The 21,989-nt window shown below is 40.6% G+C and overlaps 1 protein-coding gene across 1 annotated transcript in view; it reads right to left on the bottom strand.

Annotated features, from left to right (window-relative positions):
- Window positions 1-21,989, bottom strand: part of nptna (neuroplastin a) — a 58,377-nt gene that overhangs the window by 20,369 nt on the left and 16,019 nt on the right. The window contains exons 2-3 of the mRNA XM_060909068.1: window positions 5,997-6,171; window positions 3,175-3,269 (exon numbers count right to left, since the gene is read on the bottom strand). Of these exons, the coding sequence (XP_060765051.1) occupies window positions 3,175-3,269; window positions 5,997-6,171 (270 nt within the window). The remainder of the gene's footprint in view (window positions 1-3,174; window positions 3,270-5,996; window positions 6,172-21,989) is intronic.

Here is a 21,989-nt window from a genome sequence, read left to right as displayed (position 1 = left end):
CGTTTAACTGTACCAACAGGTTTGCCGTCCAAACGAGATCACATGGGATTACCTTTCACAGGTGAGACTGGAAAAATACTTTTCATTGTATTTGGTCATTATAATGTAATTTTACGAACAGATTTTCCTGACTTTGTGGCTAATATGAAGTCTCGCGCATAATAGTTTATGCGCATGCATCCTTACTTCTTCTATTGTTCTGGTGTCTCCAAAGGGACCGTCTTACAGTGCCCCTAGAGGTGTGGCATGTGTATTGCATTGTTTTCAGCAAGCGTTGCGTTGCCATATGGACCTGATATTTTACTGATCGTTGCCCATTTGGACGCGATATATTTTTAAATAACATCTCGTTGCCGTTGTCGTGTGGATGTAGCCTTAATGGCCACATTATTAGCAACACGTGTGTCTGTATAAACACGCACATACATTTAGCATGCAAATGGCATGTAAACCATTAGCATGTTAGCATGCCCGCATGTATCATTTTAGCGGTGACAAATTAACTTCAGCTTAGTGGCCACTTCATTAGGAATACTTGCGTTCGGACATACATACACACCAGGGGCGATTTCTCAGAGACAACAAGGGAAGCTGAGCTTCCCCTAATATTCTCTCCCCAAACTGCGGCATCTATGACGTTGAATTATCATTAAAACAATAACTTGCATAACATAATATATGCCCAAGATTGTATTTACGTTCATAACTATCCTGTAACTTATTTGAGTGATGTCTGACAAACTTGCAGTTCGCTACGAGAATCACCTTTGCTGCCAGGCTGTAACCAGCGTTGCCAGATACTGCTGACGTTTTCCAGCCAAAATATGTTCAAAACCCGCTAAAATGCACTTAAAACAGCCCAATCTGGCAACACTGGCTGTAACCTTTCTTATTTCAATGGGCTCTATGTGCTGGCAGCCAGGTATCCGTTGCAGTCTATGAGAGGGCTCTGAACAGCCAATTTCGGCTAGTTGTTATTGGTTAAAATCGACAAAATCGTCACTTCCAGGGAAGCCGGGCTTCTCTGGGACTAAACGAGACAGTGGGAGGGGCAAGAAGCTGGGCTGATGAAGGATTATTGGAGGTAGTGAGGAGGGCGGGCTCTGTACTTCGGCGTCGGCGAGGAACACGGAAGTATGATCAGTGAGTCCCTAGCGGATGTTGAGAAAGTGTAGTCGTGTGCCAAAGTGCTGTCCGAATTTCTTTTCATATAAACGTTTCTTCTCATTGATATCTCTGTACATTACTTTGTAAATAAATGTAAATATTACTTGTTGTGCTCCGTTAACTTTCATCCATTCTATCAGTTTGATCATTCGTGAATTCACTCGTTTATTTCATTTGTAGTTCAATCTGGTTGTAGGCTAGCTTGAGCCTTATTGGGATCTGCAGTGCTAGCTGATAACAAAAATTGGTGAAGTCTCTGGAAAGCACAACCAGCTAGTATGACAGGGTCACAGACCATTTTCTGGAAAAGAAGCGGAGGACAGAATTTGTGTATAAATAGTGTGCATCATATAATGTTCATGAATCTGAAGTGTGTATATTGTTCAATAATGTTAAGAGAATGGTGGGCTCTGTGTTATAGGTTATACCTGGGTATGATATTCAAGGTTCTGTGTGTTGCATAGCCTACCTGGTTATGAATTTCCAGACTGTGTTGCAGAAGATGTTCAAGGATGTGTTGCACAGCTGGGTGTTGTGTTAAAGACTCTGTGTTGCATATCAGGGTATGATTGTTCAAGGCTCTTCGTTGAATAGCCAGTGATTTTTGGATGTTTGATATTTTTGATTAAGGATATGAGGCACTAGCCTGGCAAGCCAGACTATAACATGAAATGTACAAGCAAAAATACTTTCTGCCACTAGGTAGGGTTGTCTAGTTCACTGTGCTAATGGGGAACACCTTTCTATGCTTTGATATCCGGCCTACAGGTTTTACGATGAATACGTAAAATGGGCTTCCCCTGTTTTAAAAACCAGCAGCCGCCACTGATACACACACAGACATTTATCATGTTAGTCAATAGCATGTTAGCATGCTGGCAGGTAGCCATGACAAACTATCCCTTTTGTCTCATTTACACAATGATTGTACAGGATCCCTCAGGATTCTTTACTTGAAAAATTGCAAGCAAAGGTAAAAATGTTTATCTCCAATTTTCTCCTTTTTGCTTGAGCATTGCTGGTCTGTTTCTTCTTTGACTGCTTGCTTTTGTGCTCGAATTTTGTTGGAACAGCGTCAGGTTTGAGCCTTCTCTGTCCAACACTGACACCTAAACTTTCCAACAGATGGGGATTCTTCAAAAATGACTCCTCCTCGAAGTGATTGGAGCACAGAGCGGCTTATTTACCCGGCTGCCAACCCTCTCGCTTCACACGCACAATCCACTCTCTCCTCCTCTTTTGGTAAAAGGTAAAAACTTCTTCCTGAACTGGTCCCGTTGTTACAGTTCACTGCACAATAAAAAGGCTTTTTTTTTTTTGGAAATTCCTGAATGCATGTCTGCACTCAAGCCGAATGGCAATGAAAATACACAGAAGTGGACTCAACTCAAGCGGTTTGTTTGGCTTAAATGACGTCACGCGCCGAGTGGTCACGGAAATAGCCAAACAGAAATTCGCCACGATCCGCGCTAACTTCTCATCTCATTATCTCTAGCCGCTTTATCCTTCTACAGGGTCGCAGGCAAGCTGGAGCCTATCCCAGCTGACTACAGGCGAAAGGCGGGGTACACCCTGGACAAGTCGCCAGGTCATCACAGGGCTGACACATAGACACAGACAACCATTCACACTCACATTCACACCTACGGTCAATTTAGAGTCACCAGTTAACCTAACCTGCATGTCTTTGGACTGTGGGGGAAACCGGAGGACCCAGAGGAAACCCACGCGGACACGGGGAGAACATGCAGACTCCGCACAGAAAGGCCCTCGCCGGCTACGGGGCTCGAACCCGGACCTTCTTGCTGTGAGGCGACAGCGCTAACCACTACACCACCGTGCCGCCCCTGCGCTAACTTATTTTAATTATTACTTATTAACAATACTTCTTGGGACCAGAAAAAAAATTACAGAGGGTTTTTTAAACATATAAAGTTTCAAATGTGCATAAAATTAAAACTGTTGCCTATGAGCTTTAATCTGTTCAAAAACTTGAGAAAATCCTACCTTTCACTTCAATGGTAGCATTGGCAGGAGGGCCCAGGTCAAGTATGTACACACACATATACTCCCCTGCATCATCTGCCCTTGGTTTCTTGATTCTGTATATAAAATATAGATTCATTAATGGCACAGGGCAATACGACTTGTTGTCAGCTGTCAACTCTGTGACCTGGTGTTTCCAGTGACTACATAATATTTGGAACAGTTGCTGCGTTCAGTGATGTTATTAATATTAGTCAAATGCATGGTGAGTCAAATGAAAACATTTAACAGAGTGACATAAATTAGAGAAACACTACATTAAACATTACATAAAAAAGTAAAAATGTACTACTGGTCCATTGTTCTCAATAGCCCCGAACTTAAACCTGATAGATTATTTACAACATTTTTATACTTAGTAAACCTTGTGTCCTGTGGGCAGTACTGTGCATGAACGTGCTAAATGAGCACTGTTCATTGAACATGCTCAAATTTTTGGTGAACAGTGACCTGTACAAATAAGTTTGCAACTAGCGTATGTGAACGAGTGTCACTCACGCACCAGAAGTATGGATAATAGGCAAAAACTTAACTTTTACATTGTAATATGAAAGACAATATATTACAATATCTCGGGACTGTGACTTGGAAGATTGCTCAGTGACCATCTCGAATTTCTCACATGTTCCTTGTCTTGACCAGTGTTGTCTTACGGTGATGCACTCTGATGTGCTGGTGGTGACACTACTGATTTGCTTATGCCAGTAAAGTCAACTCCAAGAGCTTTCAAATGGTTGGTGAAATTTGATATTTTAATTGTTTATCAAAAATGTCATTTTGGATTCAGAGCAGCTTGTTAAAAAAAATTCAGAAGAAAGGAATGTGAACTGGGTGGCACGGTGGTGTAGTGGTTAGCACTGTCACCTCACAGCAAGAAGGTCCTGGGTTCGAGCCCAGCAGCCGACGAGAGCCTTTCTGTGTGGACTTTGCATGTTCTCCCCGTGTCTGCGTGGGTTTCCTCCGGGTGCTCCGGTTTCCCCCACAGTCCAAAGACATGCAGGTTAGGATAATTGGTGGCTCTAAATTGACCGTAGGTGTGAATGTGAGTGTGAATGGTTGTTTGTCTCTGTGTCGGCTCTGCAATGACCTGGTGACTTGTCCAGGGTGTACCCCGCCTCTCACCCATAGTCAGCTGGGATAGGCTCCAGCTTGCCTGCGACCCTGTAGAACAGGATAAGCGGCTACAGATAATGGATGGATGGATGGATGGATGGATGGATGGATGGAATATGAACTAGGCTAGTTCATTTTTGGGACTATAAACTATGACTGTGAACTAGTTCATTTTAATCTGTGTGAACTGAACTTTGAGCTAGCTCTTGTTTAGTGTGAACTTGCACAACACTGCCTGTAGATATGGACACTGTCATCCTGGAACAGACCTCTCCCATCAAGATAGAAATATTTCATATCAGAATAAAGGGAATCAGTCAGAATAACTTTGAACTGATGTACAATGATGGTTCCCACTAGAGTGGCAAAAAGACCCACAGTATTAGTTCTTTTCCACCAGGATGGTGCCAATACTGGTACATGTTTGAAAACCAAAAGTAATGTAGCGGATTTTTGTTTCCTGTTGAAATGTTACTGAGGTAACGTTTGTAGGGGAAAAATCATGATGGACAGAATGCATCTGCTTTGCTTGCTTTTTATAAATTTCAAGTCATCTTGCATCTTGGGTGGCACGGCGGTGTAGTGGTTAGCGCTGTCGCCCCACAGCAAGAAGGTCCTGGGTTCAAGCCCCGGGGCCGGTGAGGGCCTTTCTGTGTGGAGTTTGCATGTTCTCCCCGTGTCCGCGTGGGTTTCCTCCGGGTGCTCCGGTTTCCCCCACAGTCCAAAGACATGCAGGTTAGGTTAACTGGTGACTCTAAATTGACCGTAGGTGTGAATGTGAGTGTGAATGGTTGTCTGTGTCTATGTGTCAGCCCTGCGATGACCTGGCGACTTGTCCAGGGTGTACCCCGCCTTTCGCCCGTAGTCAGCTGGGATAGGCTCCAGCTTGCCTGCGACCCTGTAGAAGGATAAAGTGGCTAGAGATAATGTGATGTGTGTGATGTGTGTAGTGAGCCAGCCAAGTTTAATGCCAGTGTCATCAAAACATGATGCTAATTAATAAAGATTCTTTATATCATTTGAGTCATAAATGTGCTTGCTTTGTGGACCAGGTTATATGTTCTAATAGACATCTAATAGACATTTCTTTATATCATTTGAGTCATAAATGTGCTTGCTTTGTGGACCAGGTTATATGTCCTAATAGACATTTTGAAATATGAACCCAGGAATATCCCAGGTAAGAATCGGCAGTTCTCTAAGAGAATCTACGGAGTTGCCAGTTTGGAAAAAAATACAACAAATCAGATATATTGCTCTTGTTTGTATAAGTAATTAATTTTAAGGGTCAATTATTACATTTTCTTAAATTTTTCTTAATTATATGTCCCCCCCCCCTTTTTTTTGCAAATTTGTTTTAAGCACAGATAAAAAATAAAGTGGTGGTATTACTATATGTTAGTAGTCTCCAGAAAAGCCTCACACTTGTTGTCCAGTCCTAGCATCATGCTCTCTGAGGCATAGAAGTTCTCAAGATCAAATTCTTTGCAAAAAAAACCCTCTGTGTGTATGCAATTGAAATTAATTAATTAATTAATTAATTAATTAATTAATTAATTAATTAATTAATTGAGAATATTGTATTTGGTATGATGATGTTGTCAAATGCACAAAATACACGAATTAAAAAATATGCTGTGATAAGTGACATCATAGTATGAAGTGCCTACATGTATTCAGTGGCGCTCAGCCTTGTCCGTGTGTCCGGGAGCTCCTCTCCATTCTTCATCCAGTAGCTTTCAGGTTGGGTGAGCTGGGAGGTAGTCAGGTTACACTGTAATGTGACCGATGGCCCGTGGTAATTTTTGGGTAGGATGAAGTGGTCTGATGCATTGATTGATGGCTCTGAAAACAAATGTAAGACAACAGAAAGTACTCTTTAACTTCAGTTGTATTTGGGATAACCATGTTAATTAATTTTGGAGATATTCTCCAAGCGGCATTTCAAATCAATTTGTGAGAACTATACTACACACACACACACACACACACACACACACACACACACACACACACACATAAAATGTATGAATACAGTCACATTGAAAAACATTGGCTTGGTTTCTATGTATAAAATAACTTCTGTTATTCTATCTACAACCCCGATTCCAAAAAAGTTGGGACAAAGTACAAATTGTAAATAAAAACGGAATGCAATGATGTGGAAGTTTCAAAATTCCATATTTTATTCAGAATAGAACATAGATGACATATCAAATGTTTAAACTGAGAAGATGTATAATTTAAAGAGAAAAATTAGGTGATTTTAAATTTCATGACAACAACACATCTCAAAAAGTTGGGACAAGGCCATGTTTACCACTGTGAGACATCCCCTTTTCTCTTTACAACAGTCTGTAAACGTCTGGGGACTAAGGAGACAAGTTGCTCAAGTTTAGGGATAGGAATGTTAACCCATTCTTGTCTAATGTAGGATTCTAGTTGCTCAACTGTCTTAGGTATTTCTTGTCGTATCTTCCATTTTATGATGCGCCACATGTTTTCTATGGGTGAAAGATCTGGACTGCAGGCTGGCCAGTTCAGTACCCGGACCCTTCTTCTACGCAGCCATGATGCTGTAATTGATGCAGTATGTGGTTTGGCATTGTCATGTTGGAAAATGCAAGGTCTTCCCTGAAAGAGACGTCATCTGGATGGGAGCATATGTTGCTCTAGAACCTGGATATACCTTTCAGCATTGATGGTGTCTTTCCAGATGTGTAAGCTGCCCATGCCACACGCACTAATGTAACCCCATACCATCAGAGATGCAGGCTTCTGAACTGAGCGCTGATAACAACTTGGGTCGACCTTCTCCTCTTTAGTCCGAATAACACAGCGTCCCTGATTTCCATAAAGAACCTCAAATTTTGATTCATCTGACCACAGAACAGTTTTCCACTTTGCCACAGTCCATTTTAAACGAGCCTTGGCCCAGAGAAGACGTCTGCGCTTCTGGATCATGTTTAGATACGGCTTCTTCTTTGAACTATAGAGTTTTAGCTGGCAACGGCGGATGGCACAGTGAATTGTGTTCACAGATAATGTTCCCTGGAAGTATTCCTGAGCCCATTTTATGATTTCCAATACAGAAGCATGCCTGTATGTGATGCAGTGCCATCTAAGGGCCCGAAGATCACGGGCACCCAGTATGGTTTTCCGGCCTTGACCCTTACGCACAGAGATTCTTCCAGATTCTCTGAATCTTTTGATGATATTATGCACTGTAGATGATGATATGTTCAAACTCTTTGCAATTTTACACTGTCGAACTCCTTTCTGATATTGCTCCACTATTTGTTGGCGCAGAATTAGGGGGATTGGTGATCCTCTTCCCATCTTTACTTCTGAGAGCCGCTGCCACTCCAAGATGCTCTTTTTATACCCAGTCATGTTAAATGACCTATTGCCAATTGACCTAATGAGTTGCAATTTGGTCCTCCAGTTGTTCCTTTTTTGTACCTTTAACTTTTCCAGCCTCTTATTGCCCCGTCCCAACTTTTTTGAGATGTGTTGCTGTCATGAAATTTCAAATTAGCCAATATTTGGCATGAAATTTCAAAATGTCTCACTTTCGACATTTGATATGTTGTCTATGTTCTATTGTGAATACAATATCAGTTTTTGAGATTTGTAAATTATTGCATTCTGTTTTTATTTAAAATTTGTACTTTGTCCTAGCTTGGGCCCGCCCATCCTAAGCGTGACGCAACATGAGGGCCTGTTGCGAGCTTAGTCTGGCCAGGCAAGCTATCTCCAGCTCTTCCAAGCTCCGGAAAAATCGGGAGCCAATCAACTTTGAGCATCTCCAACGGCCCTGGGTAGAGGCGTGTTCAAGGCACTGACGTAGTAGAACTGCGACCGGAAGCCATAGATTGTTTACAGAATCATGCTGTATTGAAAGCATTCAACGGGAAGTTCTCATTGAAAACGGAGCAAAGAGCAGCCCTGGAGGTATTTATTGAAAGGAAGGATGTTTTCGCCTTGCTCCCGACCAGCTTCGGTAAGAGTTTAATCTACCAGTTAGCCCCGCTAGTAGCCAAATCAATGGGGCGAGAATCCTATCGTCACGTCACATACGTCAGAGGAAAGAGTGATGTGATTGGTTTAAGCTTCGTCACAGCCTTTTCTGGCTTCGACCAGTAGCAAAGTGAGGCATTTCAGGGAGGCGGGTCAACCACGGGCTCTGGGAAACGGTTGGGCTAAATATCAGACCAATAGCTCGGAGAGCTTTGAAGTCGCGTTAGCCAGACTAACTTTGTCCCAACTTTTTTGGAATCAGGGTTGTACATTCACTGGATATGAGCAATTGCGTGCTCTGATTGGCTACTCTACTACTAGGATATCAGTTCAGATACTGTGAGTAGAGAAAATCAAAATGGCAGAGCATGTTGCTGAACCAACTGAGGACAAAATAAAAACTCTACAAGAAAACACCCCCCCCCCCCCCCCCCCCCCAAAATACAAAAAGCAACAAAATATGGAATAAAATTATTTGATGGGAAGAATGTATCTTTTTTATTTTTCAAGAATTATTATTATAGCATTTTTCACAAATTGCTCATGCCATTTCGGTGGTTTGTTTGCATTCTAAGTGGAAATTAGTTTGTTGGATGGTTTTGTATAAAGTGGCAAAAAATACAAATAAAAATGCTCTGTTTCTCAAAATCCAGTGAATGTGGATAGAATAAAACAGTTATTAACCCCGCCGACAGTAGTCGGAGGGGTTATTATTTTCACCTGCGTCAGTCTGTGTGTGTGTGTATCTGTCTGTCTGTCTGTGTGTCTGCAAGATATCTCAAGAACCAATGGATCGATTTGGACCAAATTTTGTACGTGTTGCCAATCACCCAGGAAGGAAACCATTACATTTTGGAGGTCAAAGGTCAAAGGTCAAGGTCATGGCAGAACTTCGAAATTTTCGCCCAATGTATTTTAATAGGGAAAAGGTGGGGTTTGCACTCGTTAGTGTCCCTGTCTAGTTCCACTCAATTTCATCATACATGGCTTGTAGCCAACTTGGTGCTATGCGTTTCATCAGCTATCAGCTCATGTATGACTCGATTTTATGGAATAACTGTTAAATGTATCTCTAAGATGGTGAATACTTAAGCAATATTACATGAGAAGGAGTGCTGTTGTACTGAATATCTGAATAATGATTATCTTCAGTACTTGGCCTCATGCCTGCCACCGAATCACAGCTGGGATATTCAGTACAACAGCATGACCTTGAGTGTTGTATTGTTTTTATACACCAATTCTCTAATCAAGAAATCAAGTAAGTGACATTTTGGGCAGAATATGGCCCAATGTTCTTTTTATTTTTGCTCAGTGAGAGGAAATAGAGCCCAAAATAGCCAAACTAACTTTATAGCACATTGGCTAGCTGGCTAGCTAGCTAGCTCACATTTATTTGGACATTCCTTTTTAGGTGCTTCTGATAAAATTCTGTCCCTTCTTCCTTTTCACCCATATGGAAAAGAAATAGAAGAAACATAAAAAAAAATATAACTTTCCATCACCTTCAGTTTATGTTTCATGTATTGTGCATCATATAAGGAATATGATTTACTCCTGAAAGTGGCCACTTTTGCATTCCTGTCATATATTGTTCTGATAAATACGCAAATCATACAAGTTTCATTTTGTTCAAATTTACTAAGGATCTTATATCTGGTTTCACTGTTGTATGCTTTACATACAAGTTTCAGACAAAGGACATACAAATTTTATAAGATTTATCTACATCTTTTCCATATGGGCATCTTCATCTGATGAGCTTTGATATTTTAAGTCAAAAGTTATAGTCCTGAAAAGTATCATTAACACTACCGTAGTAACCGTTTCGAATTAGGAAGTGGAATTTTACCTGCTGAACACAGGCAAACATCTGCTGAACACACAGTGAAATGTCCCAGTGCTGTTATAGACCCTTTTCAGTCACGTGACCTTCGTAAACGCGACCACCATTTTGGACATGTAGCAGACTTCGGCTCGAATTGGTTTGAATGCGAGGAAGGCGACAAACGGAGAACATACAAGAAAAAGGAGCGAGATGCAGAAAACACCTTCGCTATCCAGCAACGTAGGGCATTTACAGGGCGAGCAGAGGGAGAAATAACAACAGTAACGACACATTAGCAACGCCATACAGAAATAACGGTTTATGGCACAGACCCTTTCGGTTCTCGCTCATCTAGCTGCTACAATGACTGCTTAGACTGCAACAATAATACCTAACACACATTTAAGTATCCGTCGTAAAGACGTGAAACTCGTCGAGTGACGAGTGTGTTCATTGATAAGCTAACACAATCTAAAAGTAGACATACTATCACACTGCCCTGGCGCTGTGTACAGTTTCCCTTCTATGGTTTGTGCACTCGCTATTTGCCATAACTTTCTCCAACCCAGTGTTACAGATTACAGGGAACGGCCTGGATTTAAGAGACAAATACATGTTCCTCTTGTTTTGAACACTTAGCCCATGTTTACATTAGACCGTATCAGCGGATCATCAGATTAACATTTTTAAAAGCGATTAGTGTGCACACAGCAACACCAACACACGATTCGTCTGCACACAGCAACACCAATACACGGATACGCTCGGCTCCGCAGGCATCCTGCGCTCCAAATCACTCCGCCCTGAACAGCGAGTGCCCTCTGGAGGGTGCGCACTCCGGCCCTGCGCAGCTCACACAGCGCGCGAGTGAAGTGCACGAGCCACGATTCGGGACTGAGCCGCTGTGTGTGTGATCCCAGCGCAGATCACTTACCACTCGCAAGTGGAAGGATGGCAAGCCTAAAGACAATCGTTTTTTTTTTTTGTTACATAGTCAAGAGAGGTGTCGGATCACTGGATCCAGTGTAAATAGCTGCCGGAGCCAACGCCCGAGGTTCCGGAGCGCGCTCCGGCTTGCTCCCCCTCAAATTAAGCGCTGTTTGTAGGACACTGCCTCTGATCTGTCCTACAGTCTACCAACAGCAAAGGAACACAACGCTAGCTAATGTCGTTAGCTAATAGCTACTACAGAAGAACAAAGAGGTTACAATGGGTTATTTTAGCCTATTTGGTTACACACTCGCCGCCACAGAATGTTAACAGCAATGTAATGCCTTTTCTGGCTAATTTTATTCGTCTTACCTCCAACAAAGTGGTCACTACACAAGCGCTGGTATGCCGAGGGCTGCCAATCTGTTAATGGCCGCTATCCATCTTCTCCATCGGGATCCGATAAAATGATAACCCTTGCCTTGTTTGTTGATGGTTACTACATCCAGGTGCACAACAATATAGTGGCATGATGGAAGTCTTGCTGAAAATAAACACTTTCTTTGCTGCCGTTCCTCAATGCTGGCTGTGGTAAACTACTGGTAGTACATGTCCAAAATGGCGGCCGCGTTTGTCGTGACGTCACGTGAAAAGGGTCCATACGAGTACTAAATGTCAGCCCTCTTGGAATGCGGCTCAATCAATCAAATTAGTGGACTGGAACTAACTTGTATAAAGTTATTTAAACAGAGTTTATAAGCAGGCATGTTAGTTTTTGTTTACTTTTGTTCAAATGCATCACAAAACAGAAGAAACATGAACCAATCAAAAGACATTGACTTTTAAGGAAAACTCAAGCGTTGTAAAAACTGTCAACTGTCAATTCTAGCTACAGTATATTACAAAATGTTTACACACCTGACCATCACATTTCATATATGCTTTTTGAACATTTCATCCCACTCATCTGGGAAGGTTTTTCACTAGATTCTGGAATGTGACTGTGGGGGTTTGCTCATTCAACCACAAGAGCACTAATGAGGTCAGGCACTGATGTCAATCAAGGAGGCCTACTGTGTTCCATTTCATCCCAAATAGGTTCACTAGGATTGAGGTCAAGGCTCTGTGCAGACCACTAAAGTTCTTCCACTCCAACCTTAGCAAACCAAGTCTTTATAGACCATGCTTTGTGCACAAGGGCATTACGGTATCATGCTAGAATCTATTTGGGCTTGACGCTTAGTTCCAGTGAAGGGAAATTCATATATATATATATATATATATATATATATATATATATATATATGAGTGATTCCACGCTTATGGGTACTGAAATGGGGACATGAACTTATTCACCTAAAACCATTTCTTTTTTTACCATCAGGTCACAAAACATGTAATCTTTAATGAATGATATGTTAAAAGATAACTTTAATTTTCTGAGATGTAATAAAAACATATTTATATGCCAAAGTCAAGCCTATGAGTTCCAAAATGATGTCTGTTACATTACTTCTGTTACGATTGTCCATCTCGCGTCTGTTACAAATTAATTACAATCTAGCTATATACCATGTTAATCTTATTGAAAGAATGTGTATGTTTATTCTACTACACATGTTTATTAATTATATTTGCTAAAACATCACCTTCCTATGTTTCAAAAAGTAATTCTACATTGTTAAAATTGAGAATATATATGTCCACAACACTTCTGTTACGTTCTGACTTTGGCATATAAATATGTTTTTATTACATCTCAGAACATTAAAGTTATCTTTTAACATATCATTCATTAAAGATTACATGTTTTGTGACCTGATGGTAAAAAAAAGAAATGGTTTTAGGTGAATTTTTAAAAATAAGTTCATGTCCCCATTTCAGTACCCATAAGCGTGGAATCACTCATATATATATATATATATATATATATATATATATATATATATATATATATATATATATATATATATATATGTATGTAATTCTGTGCTTCCAACATTGTGGCAACAGTGTGGGGAAAGCCAACATAATGGGCATGATGGTCAGGCGTCCACATATTTTTCACTATATAGTGTATAATGTAAAAACCTGTGCTGAAAATTGAATAGGCCAACAGTAGCTGGTAGCACTGAAATATGTTGAAAGATTGAAAGACTAAGCCAGTGGCCCCACAAGCAACTGAAACCGTCCTTCAGAGCAAGCAGGAGGAAGCACAAGAGAAGACAGCAGTGAGCAGCAATCTTTTGAGCCAGCCAAGGAAAAGCAAAACAAAACAAAACAAAAAACAGGCGCTAGGCTCTATAAGGATTGATTCTTAGAATTTGGATTCATTAACCAGACTATCCAGCCACTAATCAGATGCTAGGCCAATGTGCCTGCTGTGTCATTTAACAACCCCTCATTGCAAGCTTGGTAGATAAACCCGTTTTGTTTTTTCAAAGAAAGAAAGTGCTTTATTGCTGCTGCCCTCTACAACATATATGTGTGAAATGGGAATCTCTGTTCCAACTCAGATGAAGAGAAAACTGAGAAGTCTATTGAATACTGCTTCCAAGAAACTCTTTTCTTATGAACCACCGTGGAACCAGGTAGTCCTCAGTAGACAGGCCTACCCTTCTGTATCTCCTTTTGTGTTTTTTTTAGTTAGATGTATCATTTATGTTGTATGCATCAAGATAAAAATGACTAACAAAAATATGGGACACTTGAAAAAACAAACAAACAAACAAACAAACAAGCAAACAAGCAAACAAGCAAACAAACAAAAACCCAAACACTTATTTCCATTGATTTTGATGAGACTGTCGTGCTCACACAAACATCACAGAAACTTTTCAGAACATTTAGTGTGAAGAATAATCTCATGGCTGAGAGTCCCAAGTAATACATATTCCGAATTATTCTATCCACATTTGCTGAATATGAACAATCATGTGCTCTGATTGGCTACTCTACTACTAGGTTATCAGCTCATATACCATGAGTAGAGAAAAACAAAATGGCGGAGCGTGTTTCTGAACAAACTGAGGACAAAATAAAAACTCTACTCGAAAACAATACAAAAATACAAAAAGCAACAAAATATGGAATGAAAGTATTTGATGGTGAGAACATATCTTTTTTAATTTTTCAAGAATTATTATTGTAGCATTTTCCACAGATTGCTACTGTCATTTTGCCGGTTTGTTTACCTTCTCAGCGGAAATGATTTTGTCAAATGTTTTGTATAAAGTTCTTATTTATCGAATTTGAAAAAAAAAACCAATAAAAACACTCTGTTTCTCAAAATCCAGTGAATGTGGATATAATAAAACAGTTATTCTACTCAATCTCATCGTACATGGCTTATAGCCAACTCGGCGCTACATGCTTCGTGAGCTATCAGCTCATGTATGACTTGATTTCATGGAATAACCGTTAATTATTTCTAAATATTGCATAATGCACAGCAAGTTGTCAGCCTAAATAGTAATGCTATAGTAACATGAACTTAAACATCACTTAGCTGTATCTCCTGCTTAGTTGGAATGAAAACCTGCACCCACACCGGCCCTTTGTGGATAAGTTTGGACACCCCTATGATAAAGTATATTTCTCTTCGTAGTCATGCTTCTTTGTTTTTTACACAAGCCTGTGGACTTTAAAGTTAAGTGATTTACTTTTCCCTACTTTCATTAGCGGTATTGTCCAGACATTCACTCCATGCTGTATCTTCATCAGTGATGCTGCAAGCACTACATTTAATGCTCCTTCTCTGCAACATGGTCCAACATAGCCAATTAAATGATGCAGGTCAGAGCAGCACAGTTCTCTACTGTCACTGTACACATAAATCCGAGAACCTTTTGCAGTGAAGTGCATGATGACAAGCAGTTTCATCATCAGACACTCCTTGAGGTGAAGTGTCTGATATCTGATAAGGTTGCAATCTGAATGGGTTTCAGCATTTTTCTGTACACGCACTCCCACATACTGTTTTCCAGCTGGAAAACAAACTTTTGCACACTGTGAAAGAATGAGATTTTCAGGGGATTATATAGTCACTAAATTAACAGTGTCTATAGAATCCAGTCTTTCATCCCCCCCTGAGCTGTGAATATAAATGTGATTGCCTGGTCTAAGACATTAAAGAAACATGGAAGATGAAAGCTACAGGTCTGGCTCACAAGATGACCAACAATGCAATTATTTTTTTTATGTTGTGTTGATGGGCATAGTATGTTGTGTGTTCCATCACACAGGTGGAAAAAAAAGCCATCATGGCTAGTTATGGTAGAGTCAGCGTCACTGATCATTCTGTGATGTAGGAGCTTTTAGAATGTGTAAAAAGATGGAGGGAGTGAAAACAAAAACAGCCTGGGAACAGGATTTAAACAATGAGCTCCCAGAAGAATCTTTTCAGGGCAGTCTGGAGCGTATTCACACCTCTTCATTCTGTCTAAGACACTGTCTTATACAATACAAAATATTACACTGTTTACATCTCTCTAATGAAAGATTATCCAAAATATATCTCAATACTGATCCAAGTTGTTTGAGGTGCCAATACAGCCCAGTAACACTGGGTTACATGTTTTGGACTTGCTCAACTCTGAATACATTTTAGAGTCATGTTTGAGGCTTTCTCTTTCATATGTGATAAAACAATTAAGGTACATCTCATTACTGCCACCTTTGGAGTACCGGGGAGTGGGTTGGGGGGCAGGTATTACTACACCCCAGTCCATTGTCATACATATCATTTACCTCACTCATAGCTCAATGACTCATTTTACATTGGAAGTCAAATAAGCCCCCTTACTTCTACAATGGGTCAAGTAAATGCTCTCCCTAATTCCTTTAGAAAACTTAGATATATCAGAGGGAGGGCTCACAGAAAATTTAAGGCCATATGGTCCCCTTTTATGTAATTTGAAAAGTGCTTATCTCCCCCCCCATTATCCATCTATCTATCTATGTATCTTTAGATATTTGTTGGGGGTGGTTCAACATTTTCAACAATTTCACAAGCGTACTGAGGGGACGGGCTTAATGCTCACTGTATGCTTTTAAAATCTATTAAAAATTTTGATCATGTCATCAGAAGTTGAGGCCACTGTGTTTGAAATGCGTGCCGAGCTCTATGTAGCGTATAACAGCTTCGGGGAATAGCTCCGCATGCTAACAATAGTCACAAACAATGGCGGCAGTGGGTGATGACCGTTTTGAAAAGCTTCAATTTCGCTAAAAGCAGAACAACTGCGATACACAAAAAGCCAGTAAACACCTTCCTGAATGTCTTTGTGTTCATGCACGGCAGTTTGAAGAGGCCAGATGCCGTTTCGAAAGGTCAGGCAGTGTGGAAACAGAGCAAGTCTGAACTGGTTGGAAGCAAGCACCATACAACTACACTATTCAAAAAAGCCGAGAAGAAAATGTAAAAACTCATGTCAAGAACGCGTAAAGCCTGTCCTTAATAGACAGAATTAATGAAATATCTAGGCTATTCATGTTCTAGTAGCAATTGAGAAAATGCTTGTCTCTGGAAACCGTGTTAATTTCAAAACTTATATAATTGATGAAAAATCAACACTTTTATTTGTACTCTTTTGAAGGGAAGGGGAGGGTCATCAAAAAGATTACTCTGTGTACACTTGCGCAATTGTTGAACCATTCCTTATCAGGGTGGAGGTGGGTGATATTTAGTTTTGTAAAGAGCTGGGTCTAAGAGTTGGGTCTCCTACGCAGATGTGTAATGTGTATATATGTAACAGACTAACTGTTTTATTGGTGTAATGTTTATATTTACCAGACATGTGGACTCGAGTCATGTGACTTGGACTCGAGTCAGACTCGAGTCACCATTTTGATGACTTGAGACTTGAAATCCCTAGATGAGGAATGACTTGCAACTCGACTCGGACTTGCACGCTGTTGACTCGAGACTTGACTTGGACTTGACAGTTTTAGCTTGCAATGACTTGGCGTATCAGGTATAAATATTCTTCCCCCCCGATTTTGAATCCAAGTACACTCGTTATTATTTGAATGCGGTGTAGCTCCTTGTCCTAGGCTACGGCAGCTCAATCCACTAGCACTAGGTGTCACTCAAGCACAATGCCGGGGTGGCCCTATATTTAGCCGGGACCATCCCCGGCCCAAACCATCAATGGTGGCCTGCTTGGAGCATGGGGAAAATAATTTTCACTAATTTTGGTCACTGATCTTATTCTTGCATTAATCATCAATTCAACTGCACTCTGCATTTTCACATGGCAGCCCAGACGCCGACAGCATCGCAGCAGATTAAATAGGCGCTACCAAATAAGGAAATCCTCCCCTCCCCTCTATTGCAGTTGGTTTGGTCCAAGACTCCTCCTCTGTATTGCGGGGAACTTAAACAACATTGGCGCGAAATAGCGCGCGTCAGTGATGGAGGGCTGAAAGAGGCCAGGTGGAGCCGAAAGGGCGAAGCTTAAAAAAGGTGGCAGCAAAATGTGCCAAATTGACAGATATGTTCTCAAGACCAGCTGGTAGGTTACGAAAGATATGGAGTATGATAACCCTGTTTGTCGATTTTATCAGTCTATGCTAGGCCTATAATGTGTCGATAGTTTGCGATGTCAATTCAGCTTTTTGATGTCATGTGAAATCTCGCAATTTACACGGTATAGATGTGGTGTATGTCTTAATTCTAAGAAGAACCGGACATTGCTTTACATCCCAGTTATTAACAATTTTAGATGAACAGGTCCCAAATGTGCTGTTGCGCGTTATTTCCTCATCCAGCCTATTTCATCTCGCTGTCACACCGTGCATTTCCACAGGCGTGCGCACATTGTGGTTATGAACACATAGGCCTAGAAGTCATATTTGATGTTAAATAATTGTTGTTAAATATATAACTTAGAAGAGGTGTATTCGTATGCCAATATTCTAAGCAGAATCGAACACTTGCTTTAGCCTACATTTCATTTAACCATTTTTGAGTTGCCTAATGCGCCCTCACGCTTTATCTGCCGGTTGCTGAGTACCCAGCATTGTTGATTTGCCATTATTTTCGAGGCGTATGCGGCATGTAATGCACAAGCATTGGTTCAAATGCACGCGAGATGGGTGCTTTCGTTGTTTTAAGACTATGTGACTAAAAAAGTGTTGTGTAATTCGTCTTAAATAACGCGAAACAATCAGCCATACTCGCTGCTTTGCTATTTGGAGTGGCAGTCAGCTGGATTTCGCCCCCGACGTAAAAGTTCAGTCCCACACCCGGGCCGAAGATGCCGATTTCTGAAGATGCATGTTCTTTGGATGTGTTTTCAAATATTTTCACTAAGGAACTTTGGGACATGTTGGTGACACAGATAAATGTATATGCGGATTAGACACGCGGCCACACACCATCCAATTTTAAGTGGAGCCCCGTCTCATACTAGATGAAATCGTTCGTCGGTCTCTGCATTACGTTTGTGGTCATTAAACTACCGCGTAATGGAAGTTTTATTAACCCTAAAGTAATGCAGAGAACGATGAACAACATACATTGTCACTACCTGAATTTAAACCAAATAAAAAGCATTGTGAAAGAACAGTTATTTGTTTTATCTTTTTTAATGTACTCAAATTCTTCCTCCATTTCAAAGTGGCCTGAATGTGAATTAAACTCCCGGAGTGAAAACAGGGCCCACTCCGGCCCTGCTCAAGCACTTCAACTGGTTCAAATGAAAAACCAAACGGTGATGGGCAACGAGGACGCTGAATGATGAACGGACGGATAAAAACATGATTCCCCGCGTAATTTCCTTTGGATTTAAAGAATACTCCAATACAGATGACAAACGCATTGCTACGTGCAGAACATGTGGAGCCACAATTTCGGACAGCCAGTCAACCACATCAAACTTCGCTCGTCACCTGAGGCTGCATAAGGAAAAGTAAGTAACAAAGCCAGGTAGCAAGAATCTGTACAGGCTAGTTGGTGGCTAGAAGTGGAATGTGTTAATGTATTAACGCTGTCAAGGATTTGTTTTGCTTTGCTGAATATAAAATAGTGAAGTAGATTTTTTTTTTTTTTTTTTATTGGATTGCTTTTGTGTTCAGTCTAGTGTTAGATTATGTGGGCTAGGCTACCAGTTAACACACATTGGGAAGGCATAGCCAGAAGGTGGTGATTTGGTCAGAGCAGAGAAAGTTTACAAGATTGTTATAAAGGCTCTGGTCAGAACGACACAGACTTATGATAAGAACCGGACAGCAAAGGATAAAACGTGAATCAAATAAACAGTTACCCAGACTGCAAACTAAGTATGTAAAACAGAAGTTCGCTCTTTGCAGTGGGAAAGTCAGTGCTCGTCATGAAAGGCATTTAAACCACTGAGACGAGATGACTAGCAATGCAAGTTAAACCAGGCGTTTAACTGTTTGCTACGTACTGCACCAAGTCATGGACGCTGTGCGATGTGTGTTATTAGTGCTGGGATTACGTGTCATCAGAGACATTCAATTCTATTCTCTTCCTCTCTCTGGTGTCATGTAGGCAATGTGAATAATGGGCCATTTGGGCTATGTAAAATGTAAGCTCAGCTGACGTTTTATAGCGCAGTACATCCCGACAGATTGGAGTGTAGCCTACTCCGACGCGAAGCATTATCCCACAGTCTTACCCAAACGACAGGGCACACAATGCCTTTACATAGCGTGGCTTTACCAGTGCATTTATTAGTCTCTGGCGAGAAACCAAATTCGCCAAAAGCACGCAACTTGGATCTGGAGGATTCCGCTGAACATTCTGAAATTCACAACAACTGTTTATTCTACGTTATTATACGGCTCTCTAGAATGTTGCCAGGGCTTCATTCTCACATTCTGGCCAGAGCCCTAGAGGACTCTGATTCTGGCTATATCGTCACAACGTTCTGTGTTTACTGAGGCTACCGGTATTTTAGCGAGTGTTTAGTGAATGCATTGTGGTCTAGCTAAACTGCTTAAGGGAACATCCTGGCTGGCTTGTATTAAACATTATACTGTGTATAAACAAATATGTTCAGATTAAATGAACTCAGACTTTGATATTGAAAATGATAAAAACATGTTAATGTCTACATGATTAAAAACAGAAAACAAGTAGGCCTACTAATTTTACATTTTTTTTTCTTGTTTAGATTTGCAGAATATCTGAAGAACAAGATCATCCCAAGTGAGACAGAGCAGCCGTCCATTTCTGGATTCCTTACTGCAAAAGATAGACAGTACAATGCTACCCACCCACAACAAAAAGCCACCACAAATTCAATACTAACAGATTTGGTCATTGGATGCAACATCCCTCTCTCAGTAGTGGAGAACAGATATTTCTGGAATTTTGTCAGTTAGTTGGTCTCTCTCACACACACAAACGTACTCAAGTCACATTGTATTGTGTTAAAGGCATGTCATGTTGTATGTTGGGACAGTGCCTAACTTCAGAAGGAAAACCATTCTTTGATTCTAAAAGTACACAGATCATCTGTTAGCTTGGACTTTGAGTTTCATGTCTTAAAATGCACATGAAAAGCATTTTTATGTGAAAAATGACATGAATGAAATGAAAAGAATGATTTTTGTTACACAGTACTAGTTTTGTTTAGAATTTTGTTTTAATTTCTCACTAATTTTCCAATAAAAAATTTAAGGAAATGGTCATACTTTCACTCATTCTCACACCCTTAGCCTCAGATGTACACTGACTCACTCAAACTAAACTCACTGAAAATTTAGGATGCTTTACTAACGTTAACTAACTAATCATTGTCTCCTCTGAGATTCTTTGATTGTCTTGGGGCACAAGCTCTAAAACATTTTAAAATGGAAAAGAATGGGTGTACTGTAGTTACTTGTGCTGCCTCTATGAATCATTGACATTACATTACATTTAGCAGACATTTTTATCCAAGGTGACTGGCAAAGGAGGACATACACTGCAGTGTGGAGAGGTAATACATTTGTGATCAAAAATGTGTTGATTGCCTGTAGAATAAATGGTGACTTGTTAGGGACTTGGAAAAAAATGAGACTTGGACTTGGACTCGACTTGGCTTGGGTAGGACTTGGACTTGGACTTGACTTGGTCAAAAGTGCCCTGACTTGTGACTTGACTCGGACTTGAGTGGTAGGACTTGAGACTTACTTGTGACTTGCACATTAGTGACTTTGTCCCACCTCTGATATTTACACTCACCAGCCACTTTATGAGGAACACCCATACACCTGCTGTTCTATGCAGTTATCTAATCAGACAATCTCTTAACGGCAGCACAGTGCATAAAATCATGCAGATACAAATCAAGAGCTTCAGTTAATGTTCACTTCAAACATCTGAATAGGAAAAAGGGTGATCTCTGTGACTTTCACTGTGGCACGCTTGTTGGTGCCAGATGGACTGGTTTGAGTGTTTCAGAAACTGCTGATCTCCTGGGGTTTTCACGCACAACAGTCTCTAGAGTTTACACAGAATGGTGCAAAAAACAACCAAAAAAAAAAACAAATTAAAAAAAACATTGAGTGAGTGACAGTTCTGTGGGTGGAAATGCCTTGTTGATAAGAGAGGTCAGAGGAAAATGGCCAGGGGTGGGTTTCCTAAAAGCCTCTTAATTCTAAGAGCATCTTAACTAGGAGACAGAGTGTTCATTGTGATGCTCAGTTTACCATTTAACAATGATCTTTGTACCACGATGCTTTTGGGAAACCCACCCCAGATTGGTTCGAGCTGCCAGGAAGGATATAGTGACTTATATAATCACTCTTTACAACCATGGTGAGCAGAAAAGCATCTCAGCATGCAACGGCAGAAGACCACATTGGATTCCACTCCTGCCAGCCATGAACAAGAATCTTTGAATCAAGAACAAGTTCCTATTAAAGTGACCAG

Source organism: Neoarius graeffei, chromosome 2 (genome assembly GCF_027579695.1).
Source record: "Neoarius graeffei isolate fNeoGra1 chromosome 2, fNeoGra1.pri, whole genome shotgun sequence".
Lineage (NCBI taxonomy): Eukaryota > Metazoa > Chordata > Actinopteri > Siluriformes > Ariidae > Neoarius > Neoarius graeffei.
The sequence above is the reverse complement of the archived record's forward strand: the minus strand, read 5'-3'. Positions and strand labels throughout refer to the sequence as shown.